Here is a 17,546-nt window from a genome sequence, read left to right as displayed (position 1 = left end):
TCTACTTCGGCGTCTTTTTTTGAACGAGCTGAGCCGCCGTGGTTGGAGTGAAAACGTGAACCCGACGTCATTCCGGAATGAACTCCAGGCGCAGGGTTTCCCAAACTCCAGTCCTCGCGGCCCCGCCACCACCACGCTCCGCCTTTTACAAATTAACTCATCCCACCCTGCACGCGCCCGATGATTGCTAAACACGTCCCACGCGACACGCGAAGCAATTCACGTTGATGCCACCACCGCCATTTATTGCGCAGCGGATGTACTTATGACTGTCGGTCGGAACATACGGACGAGGTTTGTTCGTATCTCTGAACGTTCGTAAGTCGAATGTTCTCAAATAGAGGGGGAGACATTCAGCACTTAATCGCCATCTCATGGCAACAACTCTGCAGTCCCCGTCACCTGGAAAGCCCTGGTGGCGAACGATCCAAGTGCTAACCAGGCTCAGACATGCTTAGCTTCCGAGGTATGGGCGAATTCAGGGTAACTTTGGTCACAGGTTAAATTTACGGAAATATTCATTTGTGTGTTCCAGCCGGTCCTCTACGCTCGCAATCTGGACCATCCCTTCCCGTGCCTACCTCGCCCTGCTGCGCACAGCCTCGCTCTCTCGTCCCTTCTCCCTTTCCGATCCTATTTCACTGGAACCAACTCCCACTGGAGTACACAGAGCAATCATCTTCAGGATAACAACAACAGCAACCTGCAGCTTCCGTTCCTCCCGAAAAACAACCCCCATCGCTTCTCCCCTCGCCCATCCTGTAGCCGCTACACCCTGCCCCTCGGTTACGACCAGGCATGCCTCTACCCCAACCCCTATCACTACCACTACCCCTATCACTACCACTACCCCTATCACTACCACTACCACTACCCCTATCACTACCACTACCCCTATCACTACCACTACCCCTATCACTACCACTACCCCTATCACTACCACTACCCCTATCACTACCACTACCCCAACCCCTATCACTACCACTACCCCTATCACTACCACTACCCCAACCCCTATCACAACCACTACCCCAACCCCTATCACTACCTCTACCCCTATCACTACCCCTATCACTACCTCTACCCCAACCCCTACCACTACCCCTATCACTACCACTACCCCAACCCCTATCACTACCACTACCCCTATCACTACCACTACCCTAACCCCTATCACTACCACTACCCCTATCACTACCACTACCCCTATCCCAATCCCTATCACCACTCTTACCCCAACCCCTACCACTACCCAACCCCTATGTACACCCCTACCCCTACCACTACCCCAGTTGGAGGCAGTCGCCCTCCAGCAACAACGGAGAGGCAGAGGAGCGACGCTCACAACAATGAGCGGAGCGACGGGCGACTAAAATGCAGCAAATTGGCACAGTGGGGGGTACAGATGGTGGTGCGTCTACCGGTCGTCTGAGTCAGCCAACCCGTGGCACCCGGGTCTGTCCCGAGACCCCCTGTCAGCGAGCCCTCGTCACTTCACGTGGCCTCAAAGTGCACCTAGCCTGGCACAGACGCCGCGATGACGCCACCGTCACTTAGGTGGCGAATGGCGAGGGTGTTGTGGCATTGGCCACAGCGAGGCGCGCTGCGCTCACGTTTGACGGTGAAAACCGGGGCACGATACGAAAAAAAAACACATTTTTTTCCGCAAGCGTCTGAAAATTCTCCCCGCGTCACCACCACCATCGTCACCTCAAGCCAAGGACAGACAACGGTGCTTTGCGACTCGAGTCCAAATGTGAAGGCGTGAACTTAGCCTCACGCGCCCCCCCCCCCCCAGCCGCTCACCACTCCCCACCGCAACTCCCACCACGCTCATCCTCACCACGATCACCACCACCACCCAACCACCACCACCACCATCCTCTGAGAGTTACGTCATCGCCGCTCAGGTGAGTTCGTCTGAAGCAATGGGCGAGTGTCGTAGCCGTCTCGTGAGCGAGTGGAAGGCCGGGCGCATCGGGATTTGCGTGGTCGCCCGAAATATGTGGGTGAATAGTATTAGTATTCCTACAAAATAAGGGGCATTGCCCGAAACGTCGTCTAATGTATATTTTTGCGTTTAATGCCACGTTGTTATTTACAGATACATTTCTCTTTTGTTGTTTCTTCTCATCGTTATCATTATTATTATCATTGCGCTATTATTATGGGCAATTGTTTCATGGAAAGTGCGTGCGTGTGTAGGTTGTTCGCGTGTGTCCGTACGTTCATCGAGTATCAATGTGAACGTTCATGAATTATGACGAAGTGCTGGCCAGGCGAAGGAGATGGAGCGATGAAATTGAGCTCGTGTCGAGAGGTGCTGGGCGGATTGTTACATCGCAGGAGCGTGAGAGATCGTGACACCAGTGGGCCAATCACGGCTGATGATGATGAAGATTAATGAATATGTCAATTAGGTGTTCATAATATTGATCGGAGCTCGCCAAATAGTAATTGCCCCTACAGTCTATATGGCCATATGAGACATCTTTGTGTCTGTGTTTCATGCCGAGTGGGGAGCGGTGGTACAATGGTTAGCGCACTGCACTCTGCACACGGGTGACACTGAGTTCGATTCCCAATCACGGCCACCAACATCGCTGAGTGACATCCGAACCGATCCTGTGCCTCCCCTAGGTCGGCTCAGCCTTGAACGAGTACCTGGTGAGATTTGTAAACACCAGCATGGGGGAGACAAAGACGGTCGTGCGTGGGGCTTGCCACCCACCCCCTCTTCGTGTACCCTGCGGCCTTAATAGTTGCTCGCTATCAGCACTTTCCCCCATCACCTTTTGAAGTCTACACGGGGAATCGTCTTGGGTTCGATGCTGACCCTTGACGCCTGCTGTATATTTGGAGTGTGCATGTCTCTTTCCCCGTGGTTAAGGTGGATTTATCTCCGGGTTCTCCCGATTTACCCTCCACATTTAGAAACATGCGTTTAGATTATCTGGCTGCAATATATTTCCACTCGATAAGCCACTTCGTTGTGCTATCGTTTGTGATAGCCTGGTCGCTTCTGAAATAAAAAGCGCTATGCAGCTCAGTGGGCCTTACCCGGTATTATAAAAAAAAACATTCGTATCTTTCGTCGTTACCTTGTCACCTTCCTGTGGGCTTTAAGGTCACGCCAGGCGAATCACCCGGTTCATTGGAGTCGAATCACCTGGTTCACTGATCACGGGGATCCCATATTTGTAATATAATTCCAGATTTGTATATAATGCCATATTTGTATATAATCCCATATTTGTATATAATCCCATATTTGTATATAATTATCACTTGGTTAGAGGCGAATCACCTAGTTCATTGGAGGTCACTCACCTACTTCACTGATCGCGGGGATCCCATATTTGTACGCGTTATGCGCGAGACCCATGGCATGCAGGCCGAGGCTGTCCTCTGAGCGAAACCGATCACGGTTCCAGCGCACGCGCAGTTTGGAATCCAACGTCAAAGAATTCGACGGGCGATCAGAACGTTTCAGTTGTAAGCATCGACTCGGAGAGAACGCGATGGAAATAGCAGCACAAGACGCCTCCGCAAGTAGACAACGCCAGCCGGAGGCGAGAAACCACCGTGACATTTGCTCTTACACCTTTAATGGACATGGGGTTAAACACCGCGACCCTCTGAAACGTGTCGACTGTAGAGCAACTTTGACCCATATTTTCTCATTTCCGGCCGGCGTTTGCCACTGTAGATGAGTCTTACAGTGCTATTTTCATCATCGTCATCTACTCTAGTCTACCGTAGTTGGCTCTCTATTCCTTCCGGAACATCATTAGAATGCACAACAGCCACTCACTCACTCGATCACTGGTGGTATTGTGCGGAAGTCGTAAGACTTGATCCTTGGCGTGCTGTGCGCTGGCCTTGGTGCTGAAAATAAATGAAACCAACAAAATGTTGGAACCCGTGGCATGAACACCACGAGAAGGGGTATTGAGTCAACGATATAATATATGGGGGTGGGGACGAGAGAAAGAAACGAGAATATAAAATATAAATACTGGGAAAATACGTGGAAAAGGATGGAAAAAGAACGGGAAAACAGAAGCAAAGGGCTAGGAAACAGCAAGGACAGAGAGAGTGAGGCTACATCAGGGCCTCGACGCTGCTGCTGCTGCTGTTTTCAGAGGGGGCGGCGGGGAGACGGGAGGCAGGGTGGGTGTGGCCACACAGAAGTCACGTGATTTACGGGAGGCTTTGAGCTTATCGCGCCCTTTCACGTGCGCGTCTGTGGCCGTCTGGAATGCTCTTCCTTACCATATTAGGAAGCCACTGGAGCATATGCACTCGTAAATCTAAATTGAAAACTAATTTCTTTAGGACTGCTCTTTTGTGTTTAGTTTGTTGTCCTTCCCCCTGCACCTCCGATATTTTGGCAGTCCGCGCCAGTGATGAATGAAACACAGCAACGTTTTACGGAGAAAGCCATTTCGTTCCTTACATGCGCTTGTGCGGTTGTCTGGAGTGCTCTTCCTTCCAATATTAGGAAGCCACTGGAGCCTATGCACTCGTAAATCTAAATTGAAAACTAATTTCTTCAGGACTGCTTTTCTGCGTGTGTTTAGCGTGCTGCCCTTTGCCAGGCACCTCCGCTCAGCGCGTTTGGCTACGTACCGTGCGAAATAAGTTCAACGCACTGCAACGTGCGTACATCCTCCCACACCCCACCGACATGCGCGAGTGACGGAAATTGAAGCCGACTCCTCGACAGCGCAGCCCGCCAGAAACGTGGCCGCCTCGCGCGATGACGTAGAGTCACGTTAGCGTCACAATCACTGGAGCAGGCGAATCGCTGTAACAGAACTCGTTCCAATGATAACATAAATCATAGTGTAATCCTAAATAACAACTACGGACCACATAGTGAGCCACTATGGCCAGCGCTCCTTCAATGGAGGAAGAGGAGGAACATCTGTGAAAAAAGAGCTTTATAGCTCATCGGATTCCTCCAGTATAAATAAATATTTTGATTCTGAAAACGACACGAACTCTCTCTCCCTCTCTCTGCTGAAGCCCTCTCGTCGTGGCCAGCAGCAGCATCAGCGACAGACCTCGACATTGGCATCGAGCTCCTGCTCCACAGCGCTGCCGCCATCATACGCAAGAGTAGAATACTAACAACATCGTAAGAACAAAATAGCAAAACATGTATTTATTGCCTGAACATGTCGAGTAGAGCTGTGACGATCGAGTCGATTAATCGACTTCAGAATTAGTCGATTATTAAAAGAAATTCACTCGTCGGTGGCTACCCCATGCATCCTGCCTGCCGAAGGTGGGAAACCCCTCCCTCCCAGCACCCCCCCCCCCCCAAAGTCACGCCCAGTTCGACTCGGCTGACTATGCGGATGACGTCAACATGCCCCCCAGCCCCCCACACCCAAACTAAAACTCTAAAAAAATGTTTTACCAGGTAAGGCCCACTGAGCTATATAGCTCTTTTTTCAGAATCGACCTGGCCACAAACGATAGCTAAACCGATTGGCTAATCACGTGGACATTTATAGCAACCAAATACTCTCAACGCATGTTGACTCTAAATGTGTGTGGGGGGGGGGGACTGGAGGACCCAGAGAAGAATCCACACGACCACAGGGAGAACACTCGACATATAGAGCAGGCGTCAAGGTTGGGATCGAACCCACGACCTCCTGTATACCAGGCGAGGTAGTTAACATCTCCTAGCCACCATGGCGCTCCCAACCCATTTATTATCTCGCCAACATTTTCTCGTCTGGCATGACGATAACAACATTCGTCATCATCAAGAGCCACGATCTTATCCGCTGCTGAATGAAGGCCTCCTCAAGCCAAGCCGTCGAAATCTCTCACGATCCTGCAATGTATTAATCCGCCTAAGCACCGGCACGCATGTTACTTTCATTGCTCCATCTCTTTACGGGACATACCGCACAACAATCCTACATCCCGGCAGTAAGCATGCAAAGTTGGGCCAGCTTTGGCGCGTGGTTGCAACAACGTTGGTCCAACGTTGCACGGTTACTGACATAGTCGATGGATTTCACAAACGACGATTCGAGGCATGTATTGTGAACGTAATTTTTTTTGCGAAATCGATTAATCGATACGTGATCGGCGGCCAGCAAGCGCACTGACCTCCAACATTGCGCAGACGCCCGTTGCAGTTTCGGCACAACGTTCAAGCAACGTTTTGGCAGTGGCGTTATGAAGCCGAATATTAGACACGTCCAGCGCCGTGTCTCTGTGGGGTTTTCTTCAGTGAGAGCCGTGTGCCAAAAAGGTCAAACCATTAGCACGGTTCCATTCCCCTTGCTCGCTGTGGTGCGTGTTAATGGAGCCGGTGGATCTTGGTGATATGCACTCGGAAAATCATCCAATGGTGATTCAGTCATATGGGTATACTGCACATTTATATGACTCACTGTGTGTGTGTGTATCTGTGGGGAGCGGTGGTGTAGTGGTTTAGCGCGCTGCGCTACGAACCCGGCGACACACGTTCGATTCCCGCTCGCGATCGATAACAGTGGCGAATATCTGAACCGGTCCTGGGCCTTCGCCAGGTCGACTCAGCCTCAAATGAGTGCCTGGTGTGGTGTGTAAACATCGCTACTTGGGAGACAAAGGCGGCCGGCTGTGGTGCTGGCCACCCACCCCCTCGTGTGTGCCGTTCCGGCCATCATAGGTGCTCGCTAACAGCACTTGCCCCAGACCCAGGTTGCGTCTGACACATCAACACCGTCCCTAGGTCAGCTTAGCCTTAAATTAATAATTGGCACGGTGTGTACTACACCAGCACTGGGGATGTTCTGTCCACTCCACCACCCTCGTGCACCTTAATAGGTGCTCGCCAAAAGCACTCCACTCTGTAACGATAGGGGATTTATGTCTGTGTGTGTGTATGTGTGATTATGTCTTTGTGTGTGTGATTATGTCTTTGTGTGTGTGTGATTATGTCTTTATGTGTGTGATTATGTCTTTGTGTGTGTGATTATGTATTTGTGTGTGTGATTATGTCTGTGTGTGTGATTATGTCTTTGTGTGTGTGTGTGTGATTATGTCGTTGTGTGTGTGTGTGATTATGTCTTTGTGTGTGATTATGTCTGTGTGTGTGATTATGTCGTTGTGTGTGTGATTATGTCTTTGTGTGTGTGATTATGTCTTTGTGTGTGTGTGTGATTATGTCTTTGTGTGTGTGATTGTCTGTGTGTGTGATTATGTCTTTGTGTGTGTGATTATGTATTTGTCTGTGTGTGATTATGTCTTTATGTGTGTGATTATGTCTTTGTGTGTGTGTGATTATGTCTGTGTGTGTGATTATGTCTTTGTGTGTGTGATTATGTCTTTGTGTGTGTGTGATTATGTCTTTGTGTGTGCGATTATGTCTTTGTGTGTGTGTGAGTATGTCTTTGTGTGTGATTATGTCTCTGTGTGTGTGATTATGTCTGTGTGTGTGATTGTCTTTGTGTGTGTGTGATTATGTCTTTGTGTGTGTGTGATTATGTATTTGTGTGTGTTATTATGTGTTTGTGTGTGATTATGTCTCTGTGAGTGTGATTATGTCTGTGTGTGTGATTATGTCTTTGTGTGTGTGTGATTATGTCTTTGTGTGTGTGTGATTATGTATTTGTGTGTGTGATTATGTCTTTGTGTGTGTGCGATTATGTCTCTGTGTGTGATTATGTCTGTGTGTGTGATTATGTCTTTGTGTGTGTGTGTGATTATGTCTTTGTGTGTGTGATTATGTATTTGTGTGTGATTATGTCTTTGTGTGTGTGATTATGTCTCTGTGTGTGTGATTATGTCTGTGTGTGTGTTTGATTATGTCTTTGTGTTTGTGTGATTATGTCTTTGTGTGTGTGTGTGATTATGTCTGTGTGTGTGATTATGTCTTTGTGTGTGTGATTATGTCTTTGCGTGTGTGATTATGTCTGTGTGTGTGATTATGTCTTTGTGTGTGTGTGATTATGTCTTTGTGTGTGTGCAATTATGTCTGTGTGTGTGATTATGTCTTTGTGTGTGTGATTATGTCTGTGTGTGTGATTATATCTTTGTGTGTGTGTGTGATTATGTCTTTGTGTGTGTGATTATGTCTTTGTGTGTGTGTGATTATGTCTTTGTGTGTGTGATTATGTCTTTGTGTGTGTGCTGGCCACCCACCCTCTCGTGTACAGTGCCGGCCTTCATAGGTGCTCGCTATCAGCATGTGTCCCAGCAGTCTGTTAAGGCTCCACCGGTAATCGTTGTCTTTGTGTGAGTAAACATCGCCACTCGGAAGGCAAATGCGGTCGGGCGTGGTGCTGGCCACCTAACCCCTCGTGTGCCGTGCCGGCCTTCATAGGTGCTCGCTAACATCACTTACTCTCACAATCTATTCAAGGCTATATGGGTAACATTTGTCTGTGTCTGTATACGGCGGCCCGGCGTGGTTCTGACCACCATACCGCATCCTCGTGCACCGAGGACGAAGGGGGGGGACTACTTTAATAGGCGCTCGCTGACAGCAGCCCAGTCAGTAAGGCTAGACAGAGGGTCTCTGTGTGTGTGAGTAGAGAGCGAGTGAGTCTGTGTGTGTGTGAGAGTAGTGGCTGCGTGCGTGCTCTCACTGCAGATGTTCCTCTCTCCGTGCGTGACGCATTGAGGAGCCGCCAAGATCCCCGTGCGCATTGCTCACGGCACGGGGTGGGGTGGGTGGGGTAGGTGGGTGGCGTGTGGTGGGTGGCGTGGGGTGAGTTGGTGGGTGGGTGGGTGGGGGAGGCGGGGAGCTGCACCACGAACCCGACGACCCCGAGTTCGATTCAGGCTCACGGGCCACATAGCTGGGTAACGACTATCTTAAACCGCTCGTGGGCCTCCCCTAAGTTGACGCAGCCTCAAACGAGTCCACGGTGCGCTGGTGTAAGCATTGGCACTGGGGCAGGTAGCAGCGATAGGGCGTGGTGCTGGCCACCCACCCAGTCGTCAGTGTACCGTCCCGGCCTTCATAGGTCCTTTCCAGCAGCACTTGACCCCTCAATCAATTTAAGGCTATACGGGGGATCTTTACCTTTAAGAGGGTTGGGGGGCGTAGGGGGGGGGGTGGTATAAGTGAGGGCGAGGAAGTTGGTGACACAGTAGCGAAGGAGGTTATGAGATGCTGGTGGTGTTAACGTTTCAAGTTCATTTGTTTAACCAGGTGGGAGCTCCAGGGAACAGGATGAGTCATATTTGCCAGTCAGGAGGGCGATGATTCGCGAGCACCTATTAAGGGTGGCATGCCACACACACACACAAAATCAAATGTCTGTCCTGTAGCCTTTAATAGACTGTTGGGGCAAGTCCTGCTAGCAAGCACCTATTAAGGATGGCACGGCACACTAAAGACAAATACAAAGATCCCCCTGTGTAGCCTCCACTGGCTGTTGGGGCAAGTGTTGGTAGCGAGCACCTATGAAGGCCGACACGGCACAACATGGGGTGGCCAGCACCACCCTCCCCCCCCCGGCCGACTTTGTCTTCTCAATGCTGGGTCGACTCAGCTAAAAGGCTGAGTCGACCTTGGAGTAGGCCCAGGACCGGTTCAAATATTCGTCACTGTTGAATGTTGAACTTCTTTCGCACCGTCCGTAGCCAACCGTGCTAATCAGAGGTGCTTGTTATCGGTCAAGAGAGGGAATCAAACTCGGGTGGTCGGGTATGTGGCGCGGCGCGCTAGCCACTACACTGCCGCTCCACGCATGCATTAAGAGGAGGACTGCAGAACACTGCACACTATGTACACTACTTCATAAAAGATTTAGAGATGAAATTGCTACTCCATTACAATAATGTGCAGACCAAAAAAATCATTCAATTTAACCCTTTTGCCGCCGTAGCAATGCGAGTATATAAATGAAACAATGAAGCGTTTTAACGTCACCTGGTTTATTTTTTAACCAACCACGCACATTGACCACCGCGGTGAAGTATGGCCAAACAGTTAAACGTACACGGCGCGGGGAGAAAGCCTTCCATACAGCAGTAGATTGAGACAGGGCTGTAGATTATGATGCCACGTGCTCCTTCCCCCGCCCCGCTCCCCAGCAAGGATGATCCCTTGAGTCTTAAGACTCATTGTTCAAGAGGCTCCTGCTAACATTTATGAGGGGGGAGGGGGGGTGTGGTTGAAGGGAACTGGACTCAAACGCGAGGGCGATAAACTCAACGGTTCGCTTTTCAGACAGGTTCGCGATCCTACTTTCTGCACTGCACTTCCCTGGCCCGGACCGCAGGCGTGAATAGCCACCACTCTCCCAGATCATTATCGCCTGCATCAATGTGCATAAGAATTCGAATAATCATCATCGTCATCATCATCTGAATCACTTGGATGGCCACGTGTGAGCGACAGCACCTCATCCTTAGACCAGCGGTTCTTCTTCTTAACCAGGGGGTGCACGCTGCACCTCCTGGGGGTGCGAGATGCCCTTTATGGGGGTGCGAGACACGGCCAGATTTTTTGAGAAGGTAAACCATCGAAACACAAATTAAGCACGGGCACGTGAGTACAACTACTTTGTTGCTTTATCAAACCCAATGTATCGGGTGGTGGCGGCTTTTAGCGACACATTTATATATTTACGCGATCTAACCCCCAAAAAAACCTCTATTATTTATTAACATTATAATCGTTTTTACGATTAAGAACCAACGGGGCGCAAGGTTGCAGTCAAGGTTAAGAACCACTGCCTTAGAGTTTATCATTACTCATCATTATCATCATCATCATAGTAACATCCTGATTGGTAATCATTATCCATCTTCATAATCATTCTAATATCATAGCCACCCGAGTCGGATGGCTCAGCGTTAGGGAGCGGTCGTGGATTGACTCAGCACATCATCCTTCCTCTGGGATGAATAAAATAGGTACCACTTTGTGGGCAAGTAAAACTGTGATTGTCCTCTGCAAAGACTCGCCCCGTCATAGTAATGTGGAATTTCACCAGTGGCTCAGGAGATGAGCAGCGCCTCGATGCTCATCATTTGAGCAGAAACTCACGTGAACGTTTAACTTTAATCATCAGCATCATTTTCAAATTGTATTATTATTGTAATAGGTTTTACCCTTTAAACTGGCACAAAAACTGACACCTTTATTCAAGGCATCATGTTTGCAATAACCACAACACAAGCAGTCAAAATGCAAGCAAAAGAATTATTGCAAACATGATGCCTTGAATAAAGGTGTCAGTTTTTGTGCCAGTTAAAAAGGGTAAAATCTATTGCTATATCTTGTTACCGGCAAAGGAGGTCTCATAATGTATTATTATCCAGTTCATCTCCACCACGTGGACAATCGCAAGCGTGTAACCACGACACCCGCTCTTAACCCAACCTCTTTGCTCCACCCTCTTCTCTTCTGCCACTCTCATCTCCAGTCCAACCCGCACACCCCACACACCCCGTCTCCTACCCACCCTTCCTCCTCCTGCCCCTACTATATCCACCCGCCCAGCCCAAACCTTCCCAATCATCATCATCATCATCACCACCGCCACCATCATCATCATCATCGTCTGGCCACATAGGCGGGCGCGTCGTCGCCTCGAAGCCACGGCGATCAGGAGGCGCCGGGTCGCATGGCACGCGAGTTCTGCGCCACCGCCGCGGACATTGTAGCCGGGAACGCCGAGCGAAGGGCTCGTGAAGGTCGCAGTGCGTCGTTCGGCCGTAGCCCGGAGTCCAACCTCTGCACCAACACTGCGGGGGTCAGCGGCGGTGGTGGTGGCAGTGGCGGTGGCGGTGCAGGAGGAGGAGGCGGCGGTGGTGGCGCTGGCGCTGAACTCCAGGCGGCGTCATTCGCGTGCGCGTGCCTGAGCGCGGCTCTGCTCGCTGTCATCGCCGTGTTCCTCGCCGCGTTCCTGTTCGGCGTGGCCGGCGTAGCCGTCGGCTGGTTCTCACGCTCCGTCCGAAGGCGTCGCTCATGCGGAGAAAGTGAACCGCATCATCATCATCATCAGCAGCAGGAGCAGGAGCATCATCATCAGCACCACCATCAGCAGCAGCGGGAGCAGCAGGAGCATCATCGTGAACGTGAATTCTGCAAGCGCAACAGAGCAACGCGATCTCGCTTGCCGGAGAGAGGTGAGCCCGATTCTGTATTGGTTTCATTGCCTGCTAAGTGTTCAACTCGGCCACTGTTATGAATTTTTTTACGTGTTAAAATGTGGCTGCTGCCGCTGCTGCTGCTGATGGTGGTGGTGATGATGTTGATGATGCTGCTGCTATTGCCGACTCACACGCGCAGAGACAACATGGACGGCAGCTGTTGGTCAGTCGACCTTTCCCTGCCTGAGCCTTTACGTAAATATTCACCCCCCCCCCTCTTCATTCGCATTGCAATTCTTGCAAACGAAATGCGTTTTTGTTGCTGTGTACGTATGGGCGTTGCTGCTATTGATCATGCGGATGATGATGATGATTTTGATTTTGCAATGGGATGCGAAGGAAGATGGTGCATTCCGGTGGAATGCGTTCTCGCGAGCTGTGTTTGTGTTTTATGATTTACGTTGCCCCCCCCCCCCTCTGTATGGATATGAGAGATTAGCTCATTAGAATTTACGAGAGTGGGCACGTGAGTGCGCGTGTTTTTGTGCGCGAATTAATGCAGCCATGGTAACATTAGCTCATACCTCATGGACATGCATTACCGATCCTGGTGTTTAAAAATAACAAGGCAAATTGATCGGCACATTTACACAGGTTAAACCCATTCGCAAGCAACATTTAATCATCGTCCATGATCAATCCACTGCTGGATGAAGCCCCTCCCCCCGTTTGCCGTCGCAGCTTCTCGCGCGGTTGTGCGGGGATCCATCCACACACCAGCGCACGCACATCGCTCCATCTCCCTGTGCGTACACAGGGCCGCCCAGAAAGTCTGGCCCGCATGCGGTCATTATGCTGCATTCATTTCAACAAATCACGCATGGTTGTTGAATTTATTTCAACGGATGTGCAAATCGACTGCCACTTGACACTAATGCGTGATGCATGAATTATCCTCTGGCGTTAATTTTAGAACCTTTTTATATTCACGCATGCAGCTGTGTAATCTCTGAGCCTTCATCGATTATGATTTGTCGCCATAATTCACTCGGTCGAGTTTCGTCAACGACGGATTTGAGGCGACCCCACAGTAAGAATCAACACTAGATATTGATAATGATAACTAGACATTGAAAATAAGAGCCGCTCAAAAAATCTACAATTAAAATATTCTAATGCCAGTGTGAAAATAAATGAAATAACCCCGTGCGTCCTGACAATTAGCGTTGTATTAAAATATCAATTGTATGGCTTAATTGCACAGGTGTGCTGTTGGTGGACCTAATTAAACTCGCTCAGGCTGAGCAAGTAACGGGAGCGCCTAGGTGGAGTGTGAAAACGCTTCATCACTACACACTCATTACTCATTCCGAAATCAATTTGTTATCACAGCTGAAGTCATCATCATCATCACCATCATCATCAATACTTCACTTCCGAATACAGTAAGGCGTATCTGTTGAGTCACTGTTTTCGCTCCTTGATTGGTTAATATCAAAATGTAATCATCATAATGCAGCCATGGTCTATCAACTGCTGGATGAAGGCCTCCCCCAATCCATCGCGCCACCTCTCACAACCCTCCAGCGAAGTAACGATTCAACCCTGCACCTTGCACACTGATTTCATAGCTCCATCTCCGCGATGTACGTGTTCCAACTCGTGAAAGAATCGCGTGGAAGGAGGCAATGGCTTAGTCATGGCTCGCGATGATTATGATGCGTTTTAACCACAACATGTTCTGCAAATGCAGGCGTGTGACGTCGCCACTTGCCTATCCCCCCCCCCCCACCCCCCCGGCCAGAATGGTACAGGCCACACGCACACAGATTGTAGGGATGTTGGAATGTTCCATTCGGTGAATAGGAGTAATATCATTGAGTGGTCTGGGTGTAGCTATAGTCAATCTTTGACGTTTCAGCCACAGCACATATTTCAAATAATACATAATTAATATTAAACAAATATATCTCAACATCAATACAATAAAAATGCGATGTTCTCAACCGAATCGCCCTCAACGCAACCCATCTCGCTGTATCTCGACCTAAAGCAGGGTCGAGACTGGTGTTAGTACTTGGATGGGAGACCACCTAGGAATACCAGGTGTTGTAGGCTTAACCTGCGAGGTGGTTGTGAGATCTCAGTACGGTCGTGAAATCCTGATGATGGCGGTGATGATGATCGCGAGATTTAAATGAATTTGGGAGAGAAAAAAACCCACAAACATCATTGTTACATCATTAAAATATCCCTGTCCTGTCATTTGCAGATTCTCCCAGTCACAGGGCTATGACTCCTCCGGACCACGAGGTGAGTTCATCCAATCACAATCATCATCAACAGCCATGCTCGGTCCACTGCTGGATGAAGGCCCCCCTTCATCAGCACTCTAAATAGACCCCGGTCGACCCGAGTGCGATTCCCGCCCCACTGCAAGCATCAGTGGCGAGCGGTATCTGAACCTGCCCCCACCGCCTTTGCCAACGCATGCTGGCGTATAAGTGGTGAAGTATGGTCGAACATTCCGCTTCACGTGGCGGGGGAAGGGGGGGGGGGAGGAGTGGTGGTTTCATCCAGCAGTGGATTGACAAACGGGCGGAAAAAAACTACCATTGGTATTAATGCCACGATGTGAGAGGCACTTTTCTAACCCGAGGCGCTAAAAACGTGAATTTAGGATTCTTAATTGGGGGTCAGATGGTCTGAGCAAAATGTGTGTTGTACACCCTCCTCCACCCGAAAGCGAATCAATAGATAGGTCACGTGATGAACAAACACGCCAATTAATTAGCGCTTCAACAGCACCACCGGGATTATTGGAGAGCGATCCACACACACACACGATTGAGCAATTTGATGCTACGCTTCGCTGGTAGTTACAACCAGCATCATCAGGCAGGTGCCAGAAATCTAGATTTCTGATAGCGCGTATGTGTGCGCGTGTTAATCTACAAACCCGGCGACCCGAGTTCGATTCCCGCTCATGGCGAACACCAGTGACGATTACTTGAACCAGTACTGTGCCTCCCCTAGGACGACTTGGCAGCGTCAAATGAGCAAGCTGGTGCGTTGTGTGAACATCGCCACGCGGTAGACAAAGGCAGCCGGGCGTGGTGCTGGCCACACACCCCATCGTGTTCCGTGCCGGCCTTCGTAGGTGCCACTCGTCAACAACACTTTTTCCGCGGCAGTACATGAAGGGCTATCATACGTACGTTGAACTTCTTCGCTAGAATCTATCCCCCCCACCCCCCCCATCCCCTACCATGTACACCGGGTAGGTGGAGAAGGTCAGCCCGCAGGTGCGGAGCCCCCTGGAGGCGCAGCGCCCCGTGGACCCCGTGGGCTCCGCGGACACCGGCGTGGGGGCGCTGGGCCTGGCCCCATCCCGCGTGCGCCGGCGCCGGTTTGCTCCACGGGACCGCACCTACCTGGCCTTCCACGCCACGACCTCCCCCGACACCAAGGTGAGCGAGTTCCCCCCCCCCCTCCCCCCTCACCGCGCGCCGGCGTGCGTAGGTTACTAAACTTAAACTTCACAGGCTAAGAAGGCCCACTGAGCTATGTCGCTCTTTTTCAGAAGCGACCTCGGCAAAAATGATTGCTCAACGAAGTGGCTCATCGTCACGTGGACACTTATAGCAGCCAAGCACTCCGAACGCGTGATGTTGATTCTAAATGTGGAGGGTGAAAACGGAGAACCCGGAGAAAAATCCACGCGACCACGGGGAGTGCGTGCAAACTCCAAATATTCAGCAGGCGTCAGGGTCGTGATTGACCCCACGACCTCCTGTACACCAGGCGCGGTAGTTCACCTCTCTTCACCGTGGTACCTACGGTGGCGAGACCTTACGGTGAAGGTGATGGTGCAGCCCGGCCGGTTTTCATGAAAATATCCCGATTTTTCTAGGGCCACATAGCTTGGGCACAATTTTGTTGCCGCCGGTTCTGGCTGCATTTCCCCGCTTGCATGTACGTGGGTGTGTCGAACTTTTTTCGCACCGTACGTAGCCAACCGTGCTAACTGTAGGTGCTAATCGGAGGTATGTGGTGACCCGCGCCTCTGAATCGTTCTTTCGCTGTCTCACCTTTTCTCTCTCGGAGAGTGAACAAATACTGTGCACGGAACACATTCTAAATTCTTCTTATCTTGCTCGTACCACCACCGGCGAAGAAAGGCTTTCACTGGACGGAGATACTGTACAGAGTCCCTCCTCGAGGTTGTTTGTTTGGCCTCCTCTTCCACACTGGTCAAACGTTTTGGTAAAGGTGAGAGTACCTCACAATTTACCCCACCACTAACTGTGGTGCACCCATTCATACTGATGCCGGGAGATCGAACCGTTCCAGTGTGCTGCTAATCACGACACCACGGCCAATTTCCCACTTGTGCAGTGGTGGGCGGGGCTGCGGTGAGCTGCCATCCCTGCCCTCTGTGAGCCCCACCCACTTTGCGATAGCCACTCCCACTCCGTCACTAGCCCCCCACCACACAAAGCCCCACCCAACCACCCATGGTGATTGGCTCTTTTTTTGACACCGGTCTCACCCACTTATAAGCCCCGCCTATTCCGCTGCTAACACCGCCCACTTCCCAAGTGGGCCCTCCTCCACGACCTCTGGCTCTTTGTTATCACAAAGTCGAGCTTGAAGCCAAAACGTTTCTTTTTTATTTTTAAGCCGGGACAAATCCAGATTTGGAGTTTATCATGGGAAGAGGCAGGGCAATGGAAAAATCGAGATCGTGTGTGTCCGCGTGAGTGGATCGATACAGTGTTTGATATATAGACGAGCGCGTGGTGATGACAACGATTTATCATAACGAGTGATAATGATCAGGAAATGGGAAGGGGGGGGGAGGTGGGGGGTGGGGGGGAAGTTGGGAAGTCTCGCCGCTGTTCCCACGTGTGCTGCCAGATTCCACGCACGCGATACGTGACACCCTAGACACCCTTGCAAAAAGAGATGTTACCATCCCAAGGGATTCTCCGGATTAAATATTTGAATTCATAGCTAGCTGCCTTGCACGTCCATCAGACGTCCGTCCGTCCATTCCTCCATCTCTCCCTCCGGATGTGACGTTATTCCAGCCATATCGTATGAAAAATCATGCCCAGGCTAACTCAAGACCGCTTGAAGCGGAGGGATATCAAAAGTAGTGCCGCCCAAAAATGCCAGGTAGTCAATGAATAGGTATAATAAATCCCGATCCTTTGTCAATTCACTGGTGGATAAAGGCCTCCCCATGCTGTGTCAATCATGGGGATTCTTTGTCAACCATATTTCACCACGCTAGTGTCAGTATAGTTTGGTGAAGTCTGGGGGACGAAGGGGGGGGGGTGTCCCCCAGAACGGGTTATAACATCCCACTTGCCACTGATGTCATCCCAGGGCCGGGAATCAAACTCGGGTATCCGTGTTAAGGGCGCAGTGCGCTCGCCACTAATCCACCACTTCGATCCGAGCAATCCGCCCGT

The 17,546-nt window shown here is 50.4% G+C and overlaps 1 protein-coding gene across 1 annotated transcript in view; it reads left to right on the top strand.

The window, feature by feature from the left end:
- The first annotated feature begins 1,686 nt into the window (after window positions 1-1,686).
- LOC116946707 (microtubule-actin cross-linking factor 1, isoforms 1/2/3/4-like) overlaps window positions 1,687-17,546 on the top strand; it is a 340,281-nt gene continuing 324,421 nt past the window's right edge. Inside the window, exons 1-4 of the mRNA XM_076069967.1 lie at window positions 1,687-1,910; window positions 11,397-12,102; window positions 14,339-14,379; window positions 15,351-15,536. Of these exons, the coding sequence (XP_075926082.1) occupies window positions 11,598-12,102; window positions 14,339-14,379; window positions 15,351-15,536 (732 nt within the window). The 5' untranslated portion in view covers window positions 1,687-1,910; window positions 11,397-11,597. The remainder of the gene's footprint in view (window positions 1,911-11,396; window positions 12,103-14,338; window positions 14,380-15,350; window positions 15,537-17,546) is intronic.

The sequence above is a fragment of the Petromyzon marinus genome, chromosome 27 (genome assembly GCF_048934315.1).
Source record: "Petromyzon marinus isolate PM22_M1 ecotype Great Lakes invasive population chromosome 27, UKy_Petmar_22M1.pri1.0, whole genome shotgun sequence".
NCBI classification, from domain to species: Eukaryota; Metazoa; Chordata; class Hyperoartia; order Petromyzontiformes; family Petromyzontidae; genus Petromyzon; species Petromyzon marinus.
Note: the sequence above shows the minus strand (reverse complement) of the source record. Positions and strands in the feature narration are given on the sequence as shown.